We start from the raw sequence: 19,641 nt of genomic DNA, 5'->3' as shown, positions 1-19,641 counted from the left end.
CCTTGTAGCTTGGCGGCTCTCTCTGGCTTACAAATGACCTGAAATAAATAATTAAAATCTCAGCATGACCTCTAAACATTAAGCTTTGCCTCTCTTTGAGACCTCCTTTGAACGTTCACTTGTTTTATAGCATTTTCAGGCTCTATAAATCCTGTTTATTTTGCCTAGCCAGAGAACAGTGGCATTTTAGAAAATATTCATGGTGCTATTTGGATATAAAGAGCCATGCATAATGATTGTAATTCCAAAAACTTCCAAGTAAAAACCTTCCTTGAACCCAGCCCCTCAGGATTTTTGCCAGCCTTCTGGTTTTCCTGTCTGCTCTGTTGTTTCTCAGTGTAAAGACCAAACCAGAACCTGCTGGGTTAATGAATGGAAAGTCAAGTCATAGTGAATGAACCCTTTCCTTAGGACTGGAGAAGTGGGGTTAGATGGTGTTTAAATGTGTGAAGGGGCAGGGTGTGGTGGCACATGCCTGCAATCTCAGAACTTCGGGAGGCTAGAGCAGAGGACCACAAGTCTAAGTCTACCTGGGCCACTTAGCAAGACTGTGTCTCAAAATAAAAATAAAAAAGAGCTAGGAATGTAGCTCAGTGGTAGAACACCTCTGGGCTCAATGCCTAGCATCATCACAAAGAAACACACAGAAACGAAAACAAAAATCCTTGCCCCAGGGGACTATTGCAAAAAAAAAAAAGGAGGTAAAACCCAAAAAAAAGTAATAAGAGTTCATAGGCTTAGTCCAGGATTCCTCAGAGAAGCAGGTTTGTCTCTGAAAACCATGGCAGGGAACACACACAAAGAACAACCTGTTTAAAAAAGGAAATCAATAAAAGGTGGACAATGGACACACCCTCTCAGAACCATTATGTGGAAACAGAAATGAGAAGTAAATGTAAATAAAAAGAAGCTTGAAGAACTGCTTTCATTCGTCTCTGAGACTGCAGACTGACTCTCAGACTTGGCGACTGTCTGGGGTCAGGAGAGTGAGGTCGTGAGTCCAGGGCTCCAGCTTGCGCCTGTAAACCGCTGAGTTACTGCAGGTGACCATTGCTCACCTTGGAACAAGGAACAAAGACACTTTTTTTTTTGGTTGGGGGGGAGGCAGATTCTGTTGTCACTCACGCAGAGAGTTAAAGAACAGTTCCTTGGAGAGTGGCAGGTGGAACTATAGGAGAGTTTCTGAGATTTAGCCTTAGGCAAGAGGCATTTGGCTGGAAATCTGCACTGAAAACTTACTTAGCTAGCGAGTAAGCATGTGACTTTCACCTGACTTCATTCTGTGTTCTGAGGGTTGCAAGACCAGAAACAAGGTCCTGGTTTTGGCTGTGGTCATGTCCGCTCTTCAGAGCAAACTGAGAACAAATTCAAAGGCTGATCTCCAAAGGTAATTCCTCGCTTTGACACTGAGTAGAAATGAGGTGGTTTTTTGTTTTGTTTTGTTTTCTGAGGTGTTTTTTAAAGTGAAACTTTTTATGTTTGTTTTTTCTTTCCACCCAGTGAAAATAACAGATGTGCAATCTTTCAGTTGGATACAGTGGGAATGAAGGAGCTAATATGGGGGGCATCTGAGTGAGGTTCTGCTTGTCGTGGCTTCTAGAACCATAGGCCACGTCTGACGTCTGTGACACCAGCGTAGTTCACAGTGCTAGTGTAAGAGGTGAAACAGGCCGGGACCAAATGGCATCTTCAGGGGCTCTCCAGCTGTGTGCTCTGACTCAGTTTCTTAGTTTTAACTGTTTGTCCTTTTGCTGAAAGCACCAAGAGACTGAGACAGAGCTAGTGTGTGGATTTGTACTATGCTGAACAGGAGTGGTGATAGTGAACATTCTTGTCCTGTTGTTGATTTTAAAGAGAAAGATTTCAGTGTTTCCCATGTAATATAATGTTGACAATAGGCTTGTCATAAATGGCTTTTATCAGATTGAGTTAAAGATTCTATACCTATTTTCTTTGAAGTTTTTAATCATGAAAGGATGTTGGCTTTTGTCAAAGGTTTTCCTTTTTTGCATCTTGAAACAATCATGTGATTTTTTTTTCCCTTGGTTCTGTTTGTGTGGTATCTTACACTTATTGATTTGTTTATATGGAACCATCTGTGTACCTCTGGAAAGAAGCCTACTTGGTCGTGATTTATGCTGTTTGTTAAACAGCATGATTTGTTACATTCTCTTTGCTAGTGTTTTGTTGAGGATTTTTTCATCTCTATTCATTAATGATATTGGTCTATAGTTCTCTTGCTTGGTTGGGTCCTTGTCTATATTTGGAATTAGGGTAACGTTCACTTCCAATAATGACTTTGGGAATACTTCTTCCCTTTTAAGTTCATTAAAATGCTTCAGGAGTATTGATGTTAGAATTTCTCTGAAGTTTTTGTAGAATTCAGTAGTGAACTCAGTAAAACCTATGTTTGCTTATTTGGTAGGTTATTTAATTTCACTGCCTGTTACTCGATTATTTCATTGCTTTCTTGGTATAGTTTTGATAATTTTTAGGACTCTATCAGTCTCTTCTGAATTCTGCAATTTATTTGTTTACAGATTTGAGAAGTAGTTGTTAATAATCTTTTTCATTCTGGCAGTAGTATGTCCATTATAATTTAACCTTTTTCATTACTAATTGCATTAATTTTAATTTTTCCTGTTTTTTGTGGAGAGGCATACCAGAAGTGAAACTCAGGAACTTGTGCTTGCCGAGCAGGCACTGTCCTGCTGAGCTATATCCCCACTCAAGTTTCTCTGTCTGTCTCTGTCTCTATCTCTGCCTCTCTTTCTTTCTCTCTTTCTCTCTCTCTCTCTAACTCTCTCTCTCTCTCTCTCTCTCTCTCTCTCTCTCTCTCTCGTTAGATTGTCTAGGGGTTTGTCTATTTTCAAAGAACACATTCTTCAATAAATTAATTCTCTGTGTGTGTTTGCTATCAGGAATTGAACTCAGGACCTGGCACTTGCCAGGTAGGCACTTGTACCACTGAGCTATATCCCCGGCTGTCTTTGTGTTTCTTTCCCTTTTTTTTAGTTTTCTTTTGTTGGGGAGGGGGTGGAGGAGTTATGGCATGTGACTACATGTCCTCCCAGTTTCATGCGGTCATAGGTGGGGTTATTTCAGAGGTGACTGAATCTATAGTATGTGACACTGGGTGCAATGCTCAGATCAAGGGCACTAGCGTTAAGGGTGTGAATGCCACCCACCCCGAGTTCCCTGGATAAAATACAAGGGGTAGAAAGAGCTGTGGTCACCCTGGCTTGCTTTGCTACCGTTTCCCTGTCATGGACTGCTTCTCCTCTGTGACTCCTTGCCGGAGACCTAGATGATTATGGAGTGAAACTTCTACAAACAGTGACCTGAATAAACCTTTTCTCCCTTTATTTGTGGGTGTTGGGCATTTTGTTTTGGCAATGAGAAAGGTAATTTAGATGGGAAGGGGTCTCAATTTCATTGATTTCTTCTCTGATCTTTTTTTTTTTTAAATTCTTTTCTGTATTTCGGGGAAGGGTCTACAGGGTGTTCAGGGTATCACTACTAGATCAGACTTGTGGTGATTCTCCTGTTTATAGCCTCCCAAGTGCTGGGATTATAGGCTCATGCCACCATGCCCACTCTTAATTGCTGGCTTAGTGTGCCCCAGGAGTGGGGCCGGCATGGCAGGCCTGGAATTGAACCCCTGGCCCCTGCGCCTGCTTGCAGGCGCTTTAATCCACGGAGCTATTTGACCAGCACTTTCTCTGATCTTTAGAATTTCCTTTCTTGTACTAACTTTGGGTTTGGATTGTTCTTGTTTTTCTAGCACCTTGATGTGCATTGTTAGTTATTTATTTAAGCTTTCTCTGAGGAATACCTAAGGGTTAATTTTCTCCAATGATGCTCTTATGGCTCAATTCCTTTGGTTCATATCTTTTAAAATTCCTTCAGGACCCATAACAGATTATTTCTAGTATCCTTTAACTTATTTTTTCCTTTTCTGAGATAGCATCTCACTATGTAGCCTAGGCTGGCCTCAAACTCAAGGCAATCCTCCTGCCTCAGCCTCCTGAGTACTAGGGTGACAGGCATGTACCATCACACTGGACTTATTATGGAATTTTAAAAAGTATTTCCAAGTCATACAGGACAACTATGATAAGTAAGTTGGGTGACAAATTAGGACATTACTGTTTTGTAAGAATGGTATAGTGTGGGCTTCTGCTCTGGGGCATTATAGGCTATTCTGCATGTTGTGACCATTGTTACAGAAAATAACCCTAAAGTCTGGACAAAATTCATAAAGTGACCAGTGAGGTCCCTGAAGAGGTGAAAGAACAGGGAGCCTCTGGTATTGCATGTCCTGGAGAACAGGAGAGGAGCAGCCAATTTGGGGACCCCCGAGCCCCACCCACAGTGGATTCGTACTAGGGATCCTGGAGCCTCTCAACAAACCCAAGAAGCTGTTTCCATTTCAAGTATGACAGAAAATGATCTGCTGAAACTAAGGAAAAACAAGATTTACTGCTAGAAAACAGCAGAATTTGGAATCTGCACATCTTAGCATTGTAATATCCAAGACTCAGTCCAAAATGACTGGATGTGTAAAGAACAGAGAAAAGGAACATGGTCGTAGGAGACAAGTGATCACAGCTGAGCAAGCTAATAACATTTAGGCTTTATAGTTTTAAAAACTATTACAGCTGAAGATAAGAAACTAGGAGAAAAGGTTTCTTTTCCTAAATCAAAATCTCAGCAAAGAAATGAGAAATTTTATCAGAGAAAGAGATACAATGAAAAATGACCACGTGGAAGTGTTTTATGGGTTTTTTGCTCTCTTTATACCTTTCAGTTTATACCAGTTTGACTTCATTATGCCTTGGAATGGGCTTCTTGTTTATTCTATCTTGAACTTGTCTAGTATCTTGTATTTGCAAACTTTTGGTTTGCATTACATTTAAGAAGATTTCGTTTATTATTTATTCAAATATTTCTTCTAGGGCTGGGGAGATAGCTCCATGGTCTAAGTGCCTGCCTGGCCAGCACAAGGACCTGAGTTCAGTACCCAGTACTGCATGCCGTGCAGGCCCTGGAACCCTGGGCTTGCAGTGTGAGCCATGGAAACTGGGCATGGTGGTGCATGCCATAATCCCAGCACTGGGGAGGCTGAGACAGGAGGATCACTATGAGTCTGAGCTGTGTAGTGAGACCCTGTACCAAATAAATAAATAAATAAATGTTTTTTTTTTTTAAATTTCAAATATTTTTTCTATTTCATTTTTTTTCTCTCCTTTTGAGAGTCTAGTGACATGTGTTTGATATCATCTAACAAGTCCTTGGGACACTGTTCATTTTGTTTTCTTTTTTTTAATTTATTTTATTTTATTTTATTTATTTGTGTGTGTGTGTGTGTGTGTGTGTGTGTGTGTGTGTGGCCAGCTCAGCCCACCAGAGGGGCGGGGCTGGCTGGCATGTGGTGCTGGGGGATTGAACCGTGGTCCCTTGTGCTTTGCTAAGCTTGTTCTAAGTAGGTGCTTTAGACCACTGAGCCATCTCCCCAGCCCTCATTTTGTTTTCAATCTTTTTCCTGTTACTTATTTTGACTAACTTTGATTGATTTGTATTAAAGTTTACTTATGTGTTCCTTTAACATTTCCCTTTGGTGGTTAACTCCATCTGGTGAGTTTTCTATTTTAAAAAATGGTACTTTTCATGTGGAATTTGCATAGGAAGCACACTTCCAACTACAAACCAACTGTGAAACATTAAGGATATATTTTGTAACCTATAAGTCAATTTCTAAACATAATCTACCTCTAACATCCTATGGTACACATAAAGCAAAGACAATACTTTAAAAACAGGAAAATTAAAATAGAATAATTTAATTTGTTTGCTTTTCTGAGACAGGGTCTGGTTATTCCGCCTGGTCTTGAATTCAGTATGTAGCCTAGGCTGATCTCAAACTCTCAGTAGTTCTCCTGCCTCAGCCCTCTGAGTGCTGGGATTACAGGCATGTATCACTGTGCCTGGCTAAAATTATTCTTTAGTGGGAAAGCAGGAAATGAAAAATAGGAGAAACATCTCAGAAGAAACAAATAGGAAAAAAAAAAACAAATAGAAATCAAAAATACATAAGTAAAATGCTAGACCTGAATCTATTCATATCAGTAATTAAATGCTAAAGAGGGAAAAACTCCTGCTGACTGAGATTAATTATTGGTTTTAGAAGTTTTGGTTTGTTTTTGCAACACTAGGAAAGCAGACACAGACTGTTGGTTCATGGTAGGCAAATGTTCTACCACTGAGCTGCATCCCCAGCCTCTGATAGGCATTGTTTTTGAATTAATGTAAAAATAAATATAATACCTCACTAACAAAGATTTACAGATCCAGGAGTGGTTGTTTATGCCTGTAATCCCACCACGTGGGAGGCTGAAGTGGGAGAATTTTTGTGAGTCTGAGGCTAGCCTGTGCTACATAAGTGAGTTCAAGGACAGCCTGAACTACATAGTGAAATCTTGTCTCAAAAAAAAAAAAAAGTACATGTGCAAAATAAGTCTATGAAATGATTTTAACATCATATATCATTAGGGAATTACAATGACCATAAGATACCACTACACTATTAAATACCACTGTTAGATACCACTACATTATTAAAATGAGACCAAAAGTCAAACTACTGACAACACCAAATGCTGGTGAAGCTATGAAGCTATGAACAAACAGGAATGCTCATTGATGCAATACTTTGGAAGATAGTTTTGTCAGTTTCTTGTAAAACTAAACATACTCTTAATGCTACACTTCTTTACCAGCTTTAGTCATAATTGCCAAAATTTAGAGCAGCCAACATATCTTCCAGTAGGTGAATTGATTAATAAACAATGGAATATCCAGACTATGGAAGATTGCTTAGCTCTCCCACTTCAAGGTGCTTTCCCCAAAGAGCTTAACACATCATTCCAGAGTGATACATGCATACCAGTGTTTAAAACAGCACAACTCATAATAGCTACATTCTGGAAGTAGTCTGTACACCCATCAGTAGATGATTGAATAAAGAAAATGTGGTCTCTCTATAATGGATTACTACTCAAATATAAAGAATGACAGATTTGAGACATTTGTAGAAAAATATAACACTGAGTGAAATAAAGCAGAGCCCCAAGCTTAAATTCAGTGTAGTATCTCTCCATTGAGTGAGGTGAAGTTCAAACAAAGAAAATGACGAAGGATGGCTAGAAGGGGACAAGTAGGTCGGGGGTGATAGCATGGCAGTCTAAGCACTGCCTGAAAAGCCTAAGGACCCTAGTTTGATCCCTGGTATCATATGCCATGCTAGCCCTGAAATCGGGCGTGGCAGTGCATGCCTGTAATTCCAGCACTGGGGAGGCTGAGACAGGAGGATCACTATGAGTCCAAGCTACATAATGAGACCCTGTACCAAATAAATAAAACATTGAAAATAATTTATTATTAGTTTTTAGTGTATTTGTTTGTTGCAGGGTCTCACTACACAGCTCAGACTGGTGGTGATTCTCCTGCTTTCAGTCTCCCCTGTGCTGGGATTATAGGCATGTGCCAGACTCTGGCTGGCTCACCCCACTCTGGGGGTGGGGCTGGAGTGGCATATGATCCAGGAATGGAACCGTGGTCCCTGTGCTTGCCTAAGCTTGCTCGAGCAGGCACTTTGTCCAATGAGCTGTCTCGCCTACCCCTAAAAAAAATATTAAAAAAAAAAAACAAAAAAGAGGGAGATGGACAAGGGGATGGATCTCTTGTAAATGGAGGATGAGTGGGAGGGAGAGGGAAAAGGGAAATATGTGGAATAAAGATTTGCTATGTGCAGGAACCCAATAACCTCAGTGAGCATAAACATATGTCATAAACATGAGCTGAGAATATATCAACAAGAATGAAAACAGGGAAATGGAAATAAGTGGTGGGGAGGAATTTAAACAAAATAAGCTGCATTACATACAAGTACCTACTTTCCAAGATGATTGTAAATTGCATGTACTGAAAACATGCACTAATAAGAATTTAAAAATAAATAAAAAGAGGAAATGAGAAAAAAAACAAGTAATAGCCATTTAAAGTTTATTTTTGGTTAAGAACATTAATAATCAGATGCATGTAATGTGTATATTTAGGATTTTGCAGTGAATTTAGTTTTGTCTATGTTGACTTTTCAGCATTTGTATTTGCTGAACCTTTCCCTCTTTCTCTTTTTTTTTAGTTTTGGTTTTGCTATATAGTGCAGGTTGGCCTTGATTCGCTATGTAGCCCAGGCAGCCTTGAATATGCTGGGATTCTCCTGCCTCAGCCTCCCAAGTGCTGGAATTACAGGCTGCACCACCACAGAGGCAGCCTGCCTACTCATTTTCTTAATTGCTACATTTTCACTTAGGCAACAACATTGCTAATAACCAAGGTAAAGATAAAGCTACTTGCTACCCGTGAGCTGTGTCTCTAGCCCTTTATTTTTCAGGCATTTCATGGTATTCCCTCCCCAGCAGGTTCTGCACTAGCAGAAATGAAACTTCCCAGCGGCCCATCCTGCCTACCCAGAGAGAAGCAGCTTTCCCTTTCCTGGCCTCCTCTCTAGCTTCTCCCCTCCCTTTTCCCTGGAATGACCCCCTGGGAAAGAAGCCCTCCCTAGGAGAGGCTGAGCGCTGCTCTGGAAGGGTCGGCTTGCACAGGGCTCTGTTTGTATCTGTACCAGTGCTCCAGTCCCATCCATGGCCGCAATATTACAGACAGGCTGTGTGAAGATTTTGAAGGTTTTTTTTTTTTTTTTTTTTTTTTTGTTGTTACTTTTTTGGAAAAGATTATCTGCCAGGAGTCCACTTCTTTTCAGCTATTTGAAATCCTTACCACAAAAATCTCAATTGCAGTCTCATTATGTACTGCTAATTAACACTTATTTTCCCATCCCGGCACTTGGCTCATAGGGCTTCTGTGGAGCAGCTTTCTGGACCTCCAGAGTCCTCTCATCACAATGAGGACAGTGAGTAAGTGGGTGGCCAAAATGTGACACTCCAAAGAGAGCTCAAAAACTGTTACAAACATATGTCTTGGTTATGTTTTCTGATCTCGTCTGCAACAATTAAAGGATAACTGTACCCCTGTTTATCTTTCTATAACTTTTAGGGAGAGATAAAGTTAATGTTGAACACAATTCTGTGTGTTCAGCATTAGTCAGTGGCTTATTCATTTATTTAGGAAATATTTATTGTACATAAACCATGAGGCAGGCACTAAGCTAAGAACAGAAATAAACCATTTGTGCCACTAACAATCTTAATCTAGTGCTGAGAGGGTGGGGGCTGCAGTCTCAGCTATTCAGGCGGCTGAGGTAGAAGGATCACTTGAACCCAGAGAATTTCAAATTAGCCTGGGCATGTCATCAAGACTGTATCTCAAAATCCGGTGGTGCATGCCTGTAATCCCAGTGTTCTGGGAGGGTGAGCCAGGAGGACTGCAAGTTGAAACCCAGTTTGGGCAATTTAGCGACTTAGTTTGATCCAGTCTCAAAAAAGAAGATCTGGAAAGAGATGTTGCTTAGTTCAATCCCCAGTGTGGAGGATTGGGGGGCAAACAACAAAACTGAACCAATTCCATCTTCACGGAGATGTATCCTAGTGAGGAAGAGTCACAAAAATGCTGGGATCCAGTACAGACTGAGGTGATCGCGAGTTTAAATCCAGCGAGGGCAATGTAGCTACAAGCTGTTTCAAAAACTTATGGCTGGGGATGTGGCTTAGTGGTGGAGCACTCTCCGAGTTGGGGTCTTCAGTTTCCAGTCCTGAAAACAGACAAAAAAAAAAAAAAAAGTGAAAGCTGTGCCATTCGGTGCTGATGGCACTGTAGACTGAATAGCCGAGGAGCGGGAGGGAGGGGGGCGCAGCCAGTGCGGATGGGGTGCTGTCCCCTCAGCCTGGAAGACATCGCGGCCCACGGGATATTTAACGGTGTGAAGATGAACACTATTCAAAGATGAAGGCTGTGGGGTGGGGAGAAATAATCCCCCACACACACACAGCCGGCTGGGTGGGACGCAATGGGGCTCTCTGGTTCCCGGGGGCTGGGGCAGGGCGGGCAGGCATGGGGTACAGGCCCCTCCCCTGTAAAAGGATCCCGGGCTCTGGCCCGCCCGCACCGCCCCCTGCCGTCTGTTTGCCCAGCAGCCGGCCTCCCGCCGCGGCCCATCCGAGCGCAAGGTCCCGGCCGAGGTGCGGGACGCCGTCGCCCACTCCACCTGCTGCGGCGAGGCCCGGAGGGACGTGTGCTCAGCTCCACGCTGGGCAGGAGCCGCGGCCGCTGCCTGACCCGCGTAGTGCAGGCGGGCCCAGCAGAGATCTTGCACAGCAAGCGCTGAGTTCGGAGCGATGGGAGGCGCCCACTCTCAGACCCCGAGGGGCGCGGAGACCACCGAGGAAAGGCCCCCGAGACTCCGAGAGACCGCGTGAGTCCCAGCGCCCGATCCTGGCTGCCTTGGGAGCCCCCGCCGCGTGGCGCTGCCCAGGGCGGGAAGAGGGGGCGCTGGGGGCATGAGTGCAGGCCGGGCTGGTGGGACACCCCAGGACCTGTGCTACCCAACTTTCTCTGGACTTGTCCAGGAGGGAACTCGCAAGGGCTCGAAACGTTAAGGGGTGCAAACTCCGAAACCCAGCCCTGGGTCGCTTGGGGTCTGGGAGTTTGGATGCGGTGCCTGCTGCTCCCGAGAACTCCCTCTCTTGTTTGCTCGAGATTCAGCGATGACCTCAGAAGAAGGGCTGTATTGTAGTAGTGGCAATTAGGCTTTTGTTCTGAGACGGCAACAATTGGGGACTCTGAGTACTGTAATGCAAGCTGTGCGGGGACCAGAGAACAGGCTCCAGGGGAGTCCCTCGACTGAAAGATGGTCACGCGTCTTGACAGAGGGAGGGCGTGTTGATAACCTCTTGAGAATTCAGGCTTTATTTTATTTTTATTTATTTTGAGAACCTAGCCTTTAAAAGTTTAATTAAAAATTTTTTAGACAGCACGTGCCTTGCAGGTCAGGCCGTGCCAAGCATCTGTGCTCGATTTTAATTCAGCAAATATCAGAACTTCTTAGTTTGAGAAAGACACATCTCTTACATGGGCAGGTTGGGTCGGGATGGGCTTTTAAATCGTTTTTCCAATCAAAAGTAGCTTCCTGAGTATCCAAATACTTGAGACGTTATTTGTGCCTCCTAACAGTTGCATATGATCAAAATTAAATTTAACTGCATGTACTGCAAACATGTCTAGTTAAAAAAAAATCTAAATTTAGTTCAGGCAGCTTATTCTCGATAAGGATGGTTGAGATTTATTGCACATGTAAGGTATACCAAATGCCTCTAAATACTTATCATTTGATTCCAAACAACAGGATTGGTTGCTGTTATTATCACCATTTTACCAGTGAAGAAACTGAAGCTCAGAGATCAAATAAGTTCACTCAGCTAGAAAGTGCTGACCCCTAAATCACGTATCTCCAAAGTTTATGATGGAGCTACCTTCCACTCAAGAGTTGGGACTGTCCTAGGAAACAAATTTTTACTTCAGTTGGGAGAACACCGCCCCCCCTTTCCCCCTTAGTTTTCCCAAATAAGGGAAAAATCTGACTCAGCAATGCTTAATACCTGAAAGATGAAGTTGTCAAAGTCATTTAACTTTAGAAAGACAAACAGGAGAGAGCAGAGCATCCAGAGGAAGTTCAGAACATTTAAAGCAGGCAGCTTCCAAGCACTGCTTTTCAGCAGCTGGAGTCTTGTACCTTCCTTCCTCAGAGTCAAGGTGGATCATTTTCTGCATTTGTGAAATGGGACTTATAATGCCTGCTTCATAGGCTGACATGACAGTGTATGTCTATGATTCCCAAATCAGTTTTACTCTGAGAAATACAGTATGTTATTTTGGCCAAGGGTGAAACTAGAGAGCAGGGACCATGTGGCCAGGCATACTGTGGAACTGGAAAGTAAGTATTGGGATCATTGGCTAACACTGAGCTGAAGAAATGAAGTCAGCACATGAAAGCATAGAGTTCAGCTGTTAGTGTTAAACTGTCAGCTGTCAAATCCTTAATTCTCAGGGTATCAATCATTTTCAGTGGCTTGGCAGTATTCTCTTTCTCAGGTGAGGTTCTGTCTGTGCTGCATAGATGTAACAGAACTTACCTAAATTAACCAGCATAAATCCCTAAATTTGGTTCTTGCTTGGGAATGCAGCCCTTCCTTTCTCAAGGGGAAACATGAAGCTGCACATAGGGCTGGGGTGTAGCTCAGTGGTAGGATATTTGCCTTGAACGTACAAGGCCCTGGGTTCAATCTGTTGCATCACAAAATGAACTGAACCACATAAATGCATATAGCCAGTGCTGGGTTTATTAATCTTACCGAAGCATGCAGACTTTACTTCATGTGCCAGGTAAAAGACCCTTTAGAAAGGTGAGATTCCACAATTGCCAGAGTGTGTGTTTTATCCATGTGCAGATGCACAGCCACAGGTCTCCCCAGGGTCCAAGGAAAGGGGGGTTCAATGCTAACCCCATTTGCTGCAGGCTTCCTGCCGGACGTGTGGCTGTCATGGATAACAATGACCTCAAGGAAGTCCTCCTGCTCAGGCTGTGGCAGTTTTGAAATGTATTGTTAACAGACACGTGAAAATCACATGAATAGTGCCTTCAGGCCAGTGCTTTTCTTTTGGAAGAGAAATTATGTTTCAGAATTGTTCAGCTTATGTTTCAAACTAACTTAATCAGGTATAAAATGAACCAGATAAACTTCTCATACAAGAGCTTTGTTGTACAATAAAACAAGGATAGCTGTATGTGGGAAGAAATGTCTGAAATTTTAAGATAAAATTTATTATTATTGAAAAATGTAACTGCCAGCCTTCTCCAAAGTCAAGGAAACAAATGGCCAACTTTGGTAAGGGCTGGGACAGATGTGTGTGTGGGCATGTGGGTGTGCCCACACACATACTCACTTCATTTATTCAAGGAGGCAGCACAATATAATGATAAGGGACAGAAGCTGCAGAGTCAGGGAGACCTGGGGCAAATTCCAGCCAGATCCTTTATCAGCTTTCTTGAGGAAGCATTGGAAATACAGTTATTTAAACTCTTTTGGTGAGTACATTCTGAGTCTTTGAATCAGCAATAATAATCACATCCACTCTGAGAGTAGTGTGTATTATTAGCACAGTACCAGCACTTCGACAGGGCTCCCTACAAGAACCACTGTTCTCACATGTGTGCGTGTGTGTGCAGCTCTTCGACCCAGAGCCTAAGGCAGGCGCATTGGCAGGTGTGTCCATGAGTGAGGCGGCACCTCTTCTGAAGCGAACCTTGATTTATGTGCTAATTCAGCAAAGCTCTTTTGAGAAGAAACACAATCACCAGAATTAAATTTTTCTTTTGTCTTTCTCTGGCTCTCACTTTCTATATGTGGTACTAGGAATTAAACCCAAGGCCATCACACTGAGCTACATTCTCAGCCTTTTTTAGTGGAGGTTGTATTTATTTATTATTTGTTTGTTTGTTTTTGGTGCTGAAGCCCCCAGCCATATGATCCAAATAGGTTTTCTAAAAGTAGTAAGTAATTTGTGGCAAACTTCAAAGAATGACATAAAGTAGACGGACAAGGATATATAACTAATTCATGTAGATCTCATTTAACTTGTCTGTCTGGAATGTGAGACCCCTACCCATTGTCAGTTCTTACTAGTTAATTTTTTAGACCCAATTTTTTATTTGCATTTGGAATTTAATGTATAGTAGCCAAGTCAGGGGGAGCTTCTGAAGTCTTTTTTTTTTTTTTTTTGGTACTGGGGATTGAACTCATGGCCTTGTGCTTGCCAAACACGCACTTATTCTACTTAGCTATCCCCGCAGACCCTTGAAGTCTTATGTGGTTTTGCCATGTGCCCTTCTGCTCCTCTGTAGGTGATCAGGACAGGATTCTCTGTGAGATGCAAGGTTCCTGACAGCCAAACTGCCGTACCTCTGGCTGGGCATGTCCCTGACTTGGAGAGAGAGGTGTCAGCCTTGAAGTTGTAGGCCCAAGGAAACGTGACTGGAAACAAGAAACTCAAGGAGCGCCAAATGCTAAACCCACTACTATCAGATTCATTGTGTTCTCCAACTTTGTACTATATACTTCTGCTGGCATTAAAAATATGTCAGGACTCATTTATCACAGAAGGTTTTCTAATGGCTGTGTGAATATTGTGTACAATTAAAGAGAGAAATTAGAAGGAAGTTAGGGGAAAAGTTCCAGAAAAGTCATATGAATATATGAAGAAAAGTTAAAAGCATGAGTAGTATTGAAGTTGGGGTGATGGTTAGAAAGATGCAGAAGTACATATTTCTGAGGGGGTGCTGGCTGGCTCCATCTCTGGTGAAGCCCAGAAGGAAATGATTTGACCTTCCTGACAAGGGGATGATGTCTATGTTAAATGTAGCCACCAGGACTTCTAGACCATGAGGGTGATGGAGGTAGTGAAGAGAGTTGCTAAGGTAAGCTGGGTGTGGTGGCCCGTACCGGCAGCCCCAGAAGGCTGAGGCCAGAGGATCACAAGTTGTGACCTTCTTTCGAAATAAAAGGGTTGGGGGTGTGGCTTAGTGTGAAGGCTCTGAGTCTAATTCCTAGTATCCCTTTAAAAAAAAAAAAGCAGTAAGGTAAGTAGAATTCCTCTCTGCATGGTATTAAAAAGTAAAGCAGGCCTTCATCATGGTTGGCTACTGGAGGGAGTTCAGGGAGGTTAGCTCAGCAGTGCCTCCCTTCCCTCCCTTAGCTTTATGGCCAACTGTGCCACAGCCCTGTCCTCACTCTGCAGCCTCTCCCGCCACCTGGCACATGTTTCAGGATTGAAAACCAAGAAGCTAAATGAAAAAAGTAACTAAGGCACAGCTGCTGGTGTTCTAAGTGTGGGAAGTGCGTTATCTGAAGTCAGATTGGTCAGCAGCCAGCGTGAACTCTACACAGCTTGAGCTGTTAACCCACAGCCCAGACCTGGGCTGCACTGTCCCACTGGCCACGGAGGCCACCCTCTTTTCTGACTGGCATGGGCATTCTTTTCCTGTTGTGGTGAGGGATATGTGTAGCATGAACAATATCCACATTAACCATTTTTAAGGGTCTGATTCTCAAAAAAAAAAAAAAAAAAAAAAGCCTAGACAAAGGACTTGAATAGACATCCAAAGAAGACAGAAATGGTGGGTAATCACAGAAAGATAATCCTATATCAATCACAAGAAAAACACAAATTGAAACAAATTGAGGTAGGTCATCTCTTGGACGAGGGAGATAGCTCAGTAGAATAAACGCTTACCTGGCAAGTGTGGGGTCCTGAGTTTAATCCCTGGTACCACCAAAAAAAAAAAAAAAAGAAAAAAAAAAAAAAAAAAGAAAGAAAGAAAAGAAAAGAAAAAAATTGAGGTCATCTCTTTACACCCGTTCTGTTAGGATAGCTACATATAAACAATAGAAAATCACGAGGATGGGTGAAGAAGTGGAGAAACTCAAACTTTCACACACTTTTGGTGGAAATGTACAGTGCTATGAGAAGGTGGGCAACAGTTTAGTGAGTCCCAGAAAGCTGAACATAGGATTATCAAATGACTCAGTGTAAGCTCCTTAGCTGCACTCCCTGACCCCACCTCCAGCCAGGCTCTTTGTCCTAACCTGTTTGTGAGGAACCTGCTGTGCACCAGGCCTCTGGGCCTGGGCATCCAGAGCACAGAGATGTGGGCAAGAGCTCATGCGAGGCAGGCAGGGGCTGAGAATCTCAGTTCTGAGCAGTGAGGTGAGCAGGGGGCAGGCCAGGAAGCCAGCCTCCTCAGAGGGTGAGCTCCCAGGCAGGCAAGTCAGGAGAGTATCTAGGAGAAAGGGAGATGACTTGAAGGGCTGGCTGTGTGGGGGGCTGTTGCATCTGAGGAGCAGGGAGGATTTGGTGGGTGGAACAGAGGTGAGATGTGCTGGAAAGGTGAATGAGAGTTTCTCCTTCATTTCCAGGCCTCGCTAGGCCTCCTTCAGCCTGCTGTCTGGGAAGTGTTATCGAGGGGTGCTTGGTGAAGGTTAGTGGCTTCCAAGGATTCTCCTCCTACCTCCTGGTTCAACCCAGGCAGCACAGCAGCAGGCTCGACTTTCCTGTTCACACTGTACTTTATCTTAACCTCCATTGATTTGTAATGTAGCATACCATTTGCTTGCTTAAAGTTGGAAGTTATCTTGTTCTATTTTCTGTTCCCTAACAGAATACCTGACACTGGGTAATTTATAAGGAAAAAGACATTGGTGCAGCTTACAGTTTTACAAAGTGGGAAATTTGAGATCAACAGCTGCATATGGTGAGGTTGTAAATGGGCAACTGCAGAGTTCCAGGGTAGCGCAGGGCATCACATGGCAAGGGGTTTCCAAGAGACAAGGCCAAACCAGCTTTGATAACAGATTTGCCATGGAGACGACTCACTAACCTGCTAATTCCAGAACCCATGGGTGACTCTTCCCTCATAACCTAGTGACCCACTTTTAATAATTCACAGTGGGGATTAAATTTCAACCAAAGTTTTGGTGGAGACAGGAATATTACACAGGCACTTTGCAGAGTAATGCCTGTGTTCTGAAAGTGGGATAGCTTTGTTTCTGAGAAAACCCAGTTTCATTTCATATTGTATGTCCATAAAAAAACCTTGACAACATAGGTCAGGATGAACACTCCCAGGAATCTTGCAAAGTTGTTTTGCTATGTAACAATAGCTATGAAAACTTCTTTATGCTACACATCCCTGGGTGGTAAACATTTTCATATATTTTTTCTATGTGAAAAGACATATCTGCACATTATAGAAAAGTTGAGCCAGGCATGGTGGTGCCCAGCTACATGGCGCATGCCTGTAATGCCAGTGCTTGGGAGGCTAAGGCAGGAGGATCACTGTGAATGTAAGGCCACCTGGGCTACATAGTGAGTCTAGGCCAGCCTGAACTATATAGCAAGACCCTATCTGAAAAAAGAAAGAGAGAGAAGGAAGGAAAGAGGGAAGGAGAAGGGGAGGGAAAAGAAGGGAAAGTAAGGGAAGGGAAGAAGGAAAGGAAGGAAGGAAGGAAGGAAGGAAGAAAGAAAGAAAGAAAGAAAGAAAGAAAGAAAGAAAGACAGACAGACAGAAAGAAAGAAAGAAAGAAAGAAAGAAAGAAAGAAAGAAAGAAAGAAAGGAGTTGGGAGTGTCAAGTGATGCCAAAACCTGTCCAGGACCTTATTTTATATTTGCATGGACCTCACAAAATAGATATTACTCTTTCTATTTCACAGTTCAAATACAGGCCTAGAGAAGTTCAGAAGCCACAGAGCACATAAATAGGGAGCTAGGATCTGAGTGGATCTGGGTCTGAAGAAATGGGCATAAACAGGAGATGAAGTTACTGGGCATTGTTTCCAAAGTGTACCTGCTTCCCAGGCACTCATTAACTAGCAGAGTTAACTGCTCACCTACTTGAAAAACAGTTTATGGTTCTTTCCCTACTGATAGCATAGTTTCAGAGAAGCAGATGTTTGATGCGCGATCCAGCCCATTCTGTAGGTAAATACCATATACTGTATTACAGTATGTTCTAGATGGATTAATGAACTTGGAACACACAGCTGAAGTGAGTCAGCGTGGTGCTGGGTGTGGAAGGCCCACCTAAGGATTGTTGCCAGTAGCATAAAAACAGAAATGGGGGGTGCTGGAGAGATATCTCAGCAGCATAAGCACCTGCCTGGCAAGCGCAAGGTACTGAGTTCGATCCCCAGTACCAGGAAAAAAAAAAAAAGCAGAACTGGGAGGGAAGTTGGTGTGCTGTTGCTGGAGAAGCATGTCATGCTGACTTTCCTAATAGGAACTCAGCTGCCCTCATTTTTGGAGGTACTTGGGTCTTTACTCTCCCTGAGGATGGCTGTGGTTCTCTTCAAAGGAGCTCTGGTCCTTCCCTTGAGCATCACTTCCTGGTTCCAGTGCAGATCCCTCAGTCTGACGGTGCAGATCTTTCATCCCACTGGTGCAGACTTTCTAAATCCTACCACTGACCTTTGGGCCTTCACCATGCAGATACTTGATACAGACTTTCATGAGACATTGTCATGGGCTCTTGGCCTCCAGTTGGACTTGTGGAGGCCATTACCATGGGCTCTAGGTCTTGGGCTGGACTCATGCAGGATATTGCCATGGGATCCAGGCCCTCAGCTGGATTCTTTGGGTCTCTAGTGCATGGACAGATCTCCTGCGCTCTTCTGCATTTGATTCTTTGAGTGAATATTGTAAAATAATCCTGTAATAGTGTGCCTTGTATTAAATCTGTTCCCTTGCAAATCTCAATTACAACAACCCCTCAAGGGTTTTTCTCATGAATTATTTTTGTCTGTGAGTCTTGCTTTGCCTAACAACTGTAAATGTTGTGTTTCTATGGCTACACTGAAATTGTGGTTTGAGAGCACAAAGCTAGGGAGGCTGGTGAGATTGGAAAGTGAGAAGCTGACATTTCCTTTGCCTTTTTAGTTCTGTATATATTCTGACCTTGGAAGGCCCTCAAGCTCTTTGTTTATCAACTTCGATTCCAGAGCACAGCACAGCATGCCCAGCAAACTGGGTTTGAGCTCTAGCACATAAAAAGTTATATTTGGGCTGTAGTAATTCTGGACCGATGTGTGCATGAAGCCCACGATGTCAGTCTGTTTTTTGTCACTAAAAAATTAGCAGATGTGATCAACGTACAATTAGGAAAGGCCGAGCTGGGCCCATGGCTTGGAGGTCCAAGGCCTGTTGTCCTGCGGCTGTGGTGAAGCACCACTGCCCAGCAGCACCACTGTAGACACCAAGCCTTTAATACAGGGCTTTGGGAACATTCAGGATCCGAGTTCTAAGATTGTGCTTTTTAATAGATGCCCAGTGCCTTGTAGTGATGACGCTAGCCGGGTCCTGAATAACATGGGCCCATTTGCGGCCCATATCCAAACCAGAGGCTGGCAGATTTTTTTAGGGACAAAGTTAGAATGAAGAGGGATGCCCACATTTGGAGTCTATGTGGCAGTAATGAGGATGAAGAGGGACAGAAGGGGCTCCTATCACAGTCTTCGAGTTCCTGTTCCACGTAAGGGCTACTGTCTACCTGTTTTCTGCCTCCTTGATGCTTAGGGCCAGGTGGAAGGGTCTGTTCTCCAGGATACCACCAGGGGGCACCAGCCATCACCTACTGGTTTGGGCCTAGGCTGGGTGGGAGTAAGTCAGTTTTCGTCAGTCTCCCGGGGTAAATGAGAGAGCTTTAGGGTACTAACTTGTGTTACTTGCAAGAGAAAAGAAAATAGACTACAGGATGGTGGGAGATGAGCTTTTATACTTTTGTTTCCTTTTGCTGGCTAGGACCCTGCTGCTCTGGGATGTGTGGTTTTTCTTTACTCCTCCAAATCGTGTGGTTCAGAGGACTTTTTTGGGGGGAGGGGTAGTAAAGATCAGATTTATTTAATACAACACCCTTCAGGTTCTTGGCCACTACATTGCTGAGGCAGGCAGGGAAGGTAGATTTGGTTCAGCACGCTCCACAGTAGTGCCTGCTGCCTCCTTTCCACCTGCTCAAGATAGCCTCCAACACATCTTAAGATCTCAGGAGACCACTTCTGTAGCAGGGAATATATATA

At 43.4% G+C, this 19,641-nt stretch overlaps 1 protein-coding gene across 2 annotated transcripts in view; it reads left to right on the top strand.

The window, feature by feature from the left end:
• The first annotated feature begins 1,292 nt into the window (after window positions 1–1,292).
• Tacc1 (transforming acidic coiled-coil containing protein 1) overlaps window positions 1,293–19,641 on the top strand; it is a 112,385-nt gene continuing 94,036 nt past the window's right edge. Inside the window, exon 1 of one of the 2 annotated variants that reach the window (XM_023722029.1) lies at window positions 1,293–1,387. In XM_023722029.1, the coding sequence (XP_023577797.1) occupies window positions 1,335–1,387 (53 nt within the window). In that variant the 5' untranslated portion in view covers window positions 1,293–1,334. Of the gene's footprint in view, window positions 1,388–10,163; window positions 10,433–19,641 lie in introns of those variants that run through there. The other variant, XM_023722028.1, reaches the window with a different exon arrangement.

Source organism: Octodon degus, unplaced genomic scaffold (genome assembly GCF_000260255.1).
Source record: "Octodon degus isolate 3935 unplaced genomic scaffold, OctDeg1.0 scaffold00088, whole genome shotgun sequence".
Classification (NCBI taxonomy): Eukaryota; Metazoa; Chordata; class Mammalia; order Rodentia; family Octodontidae; genus Octodon; species Octodon degus.
This window is presented reverse-complemented; position numbering and strand designations above follow the sequence as displayed.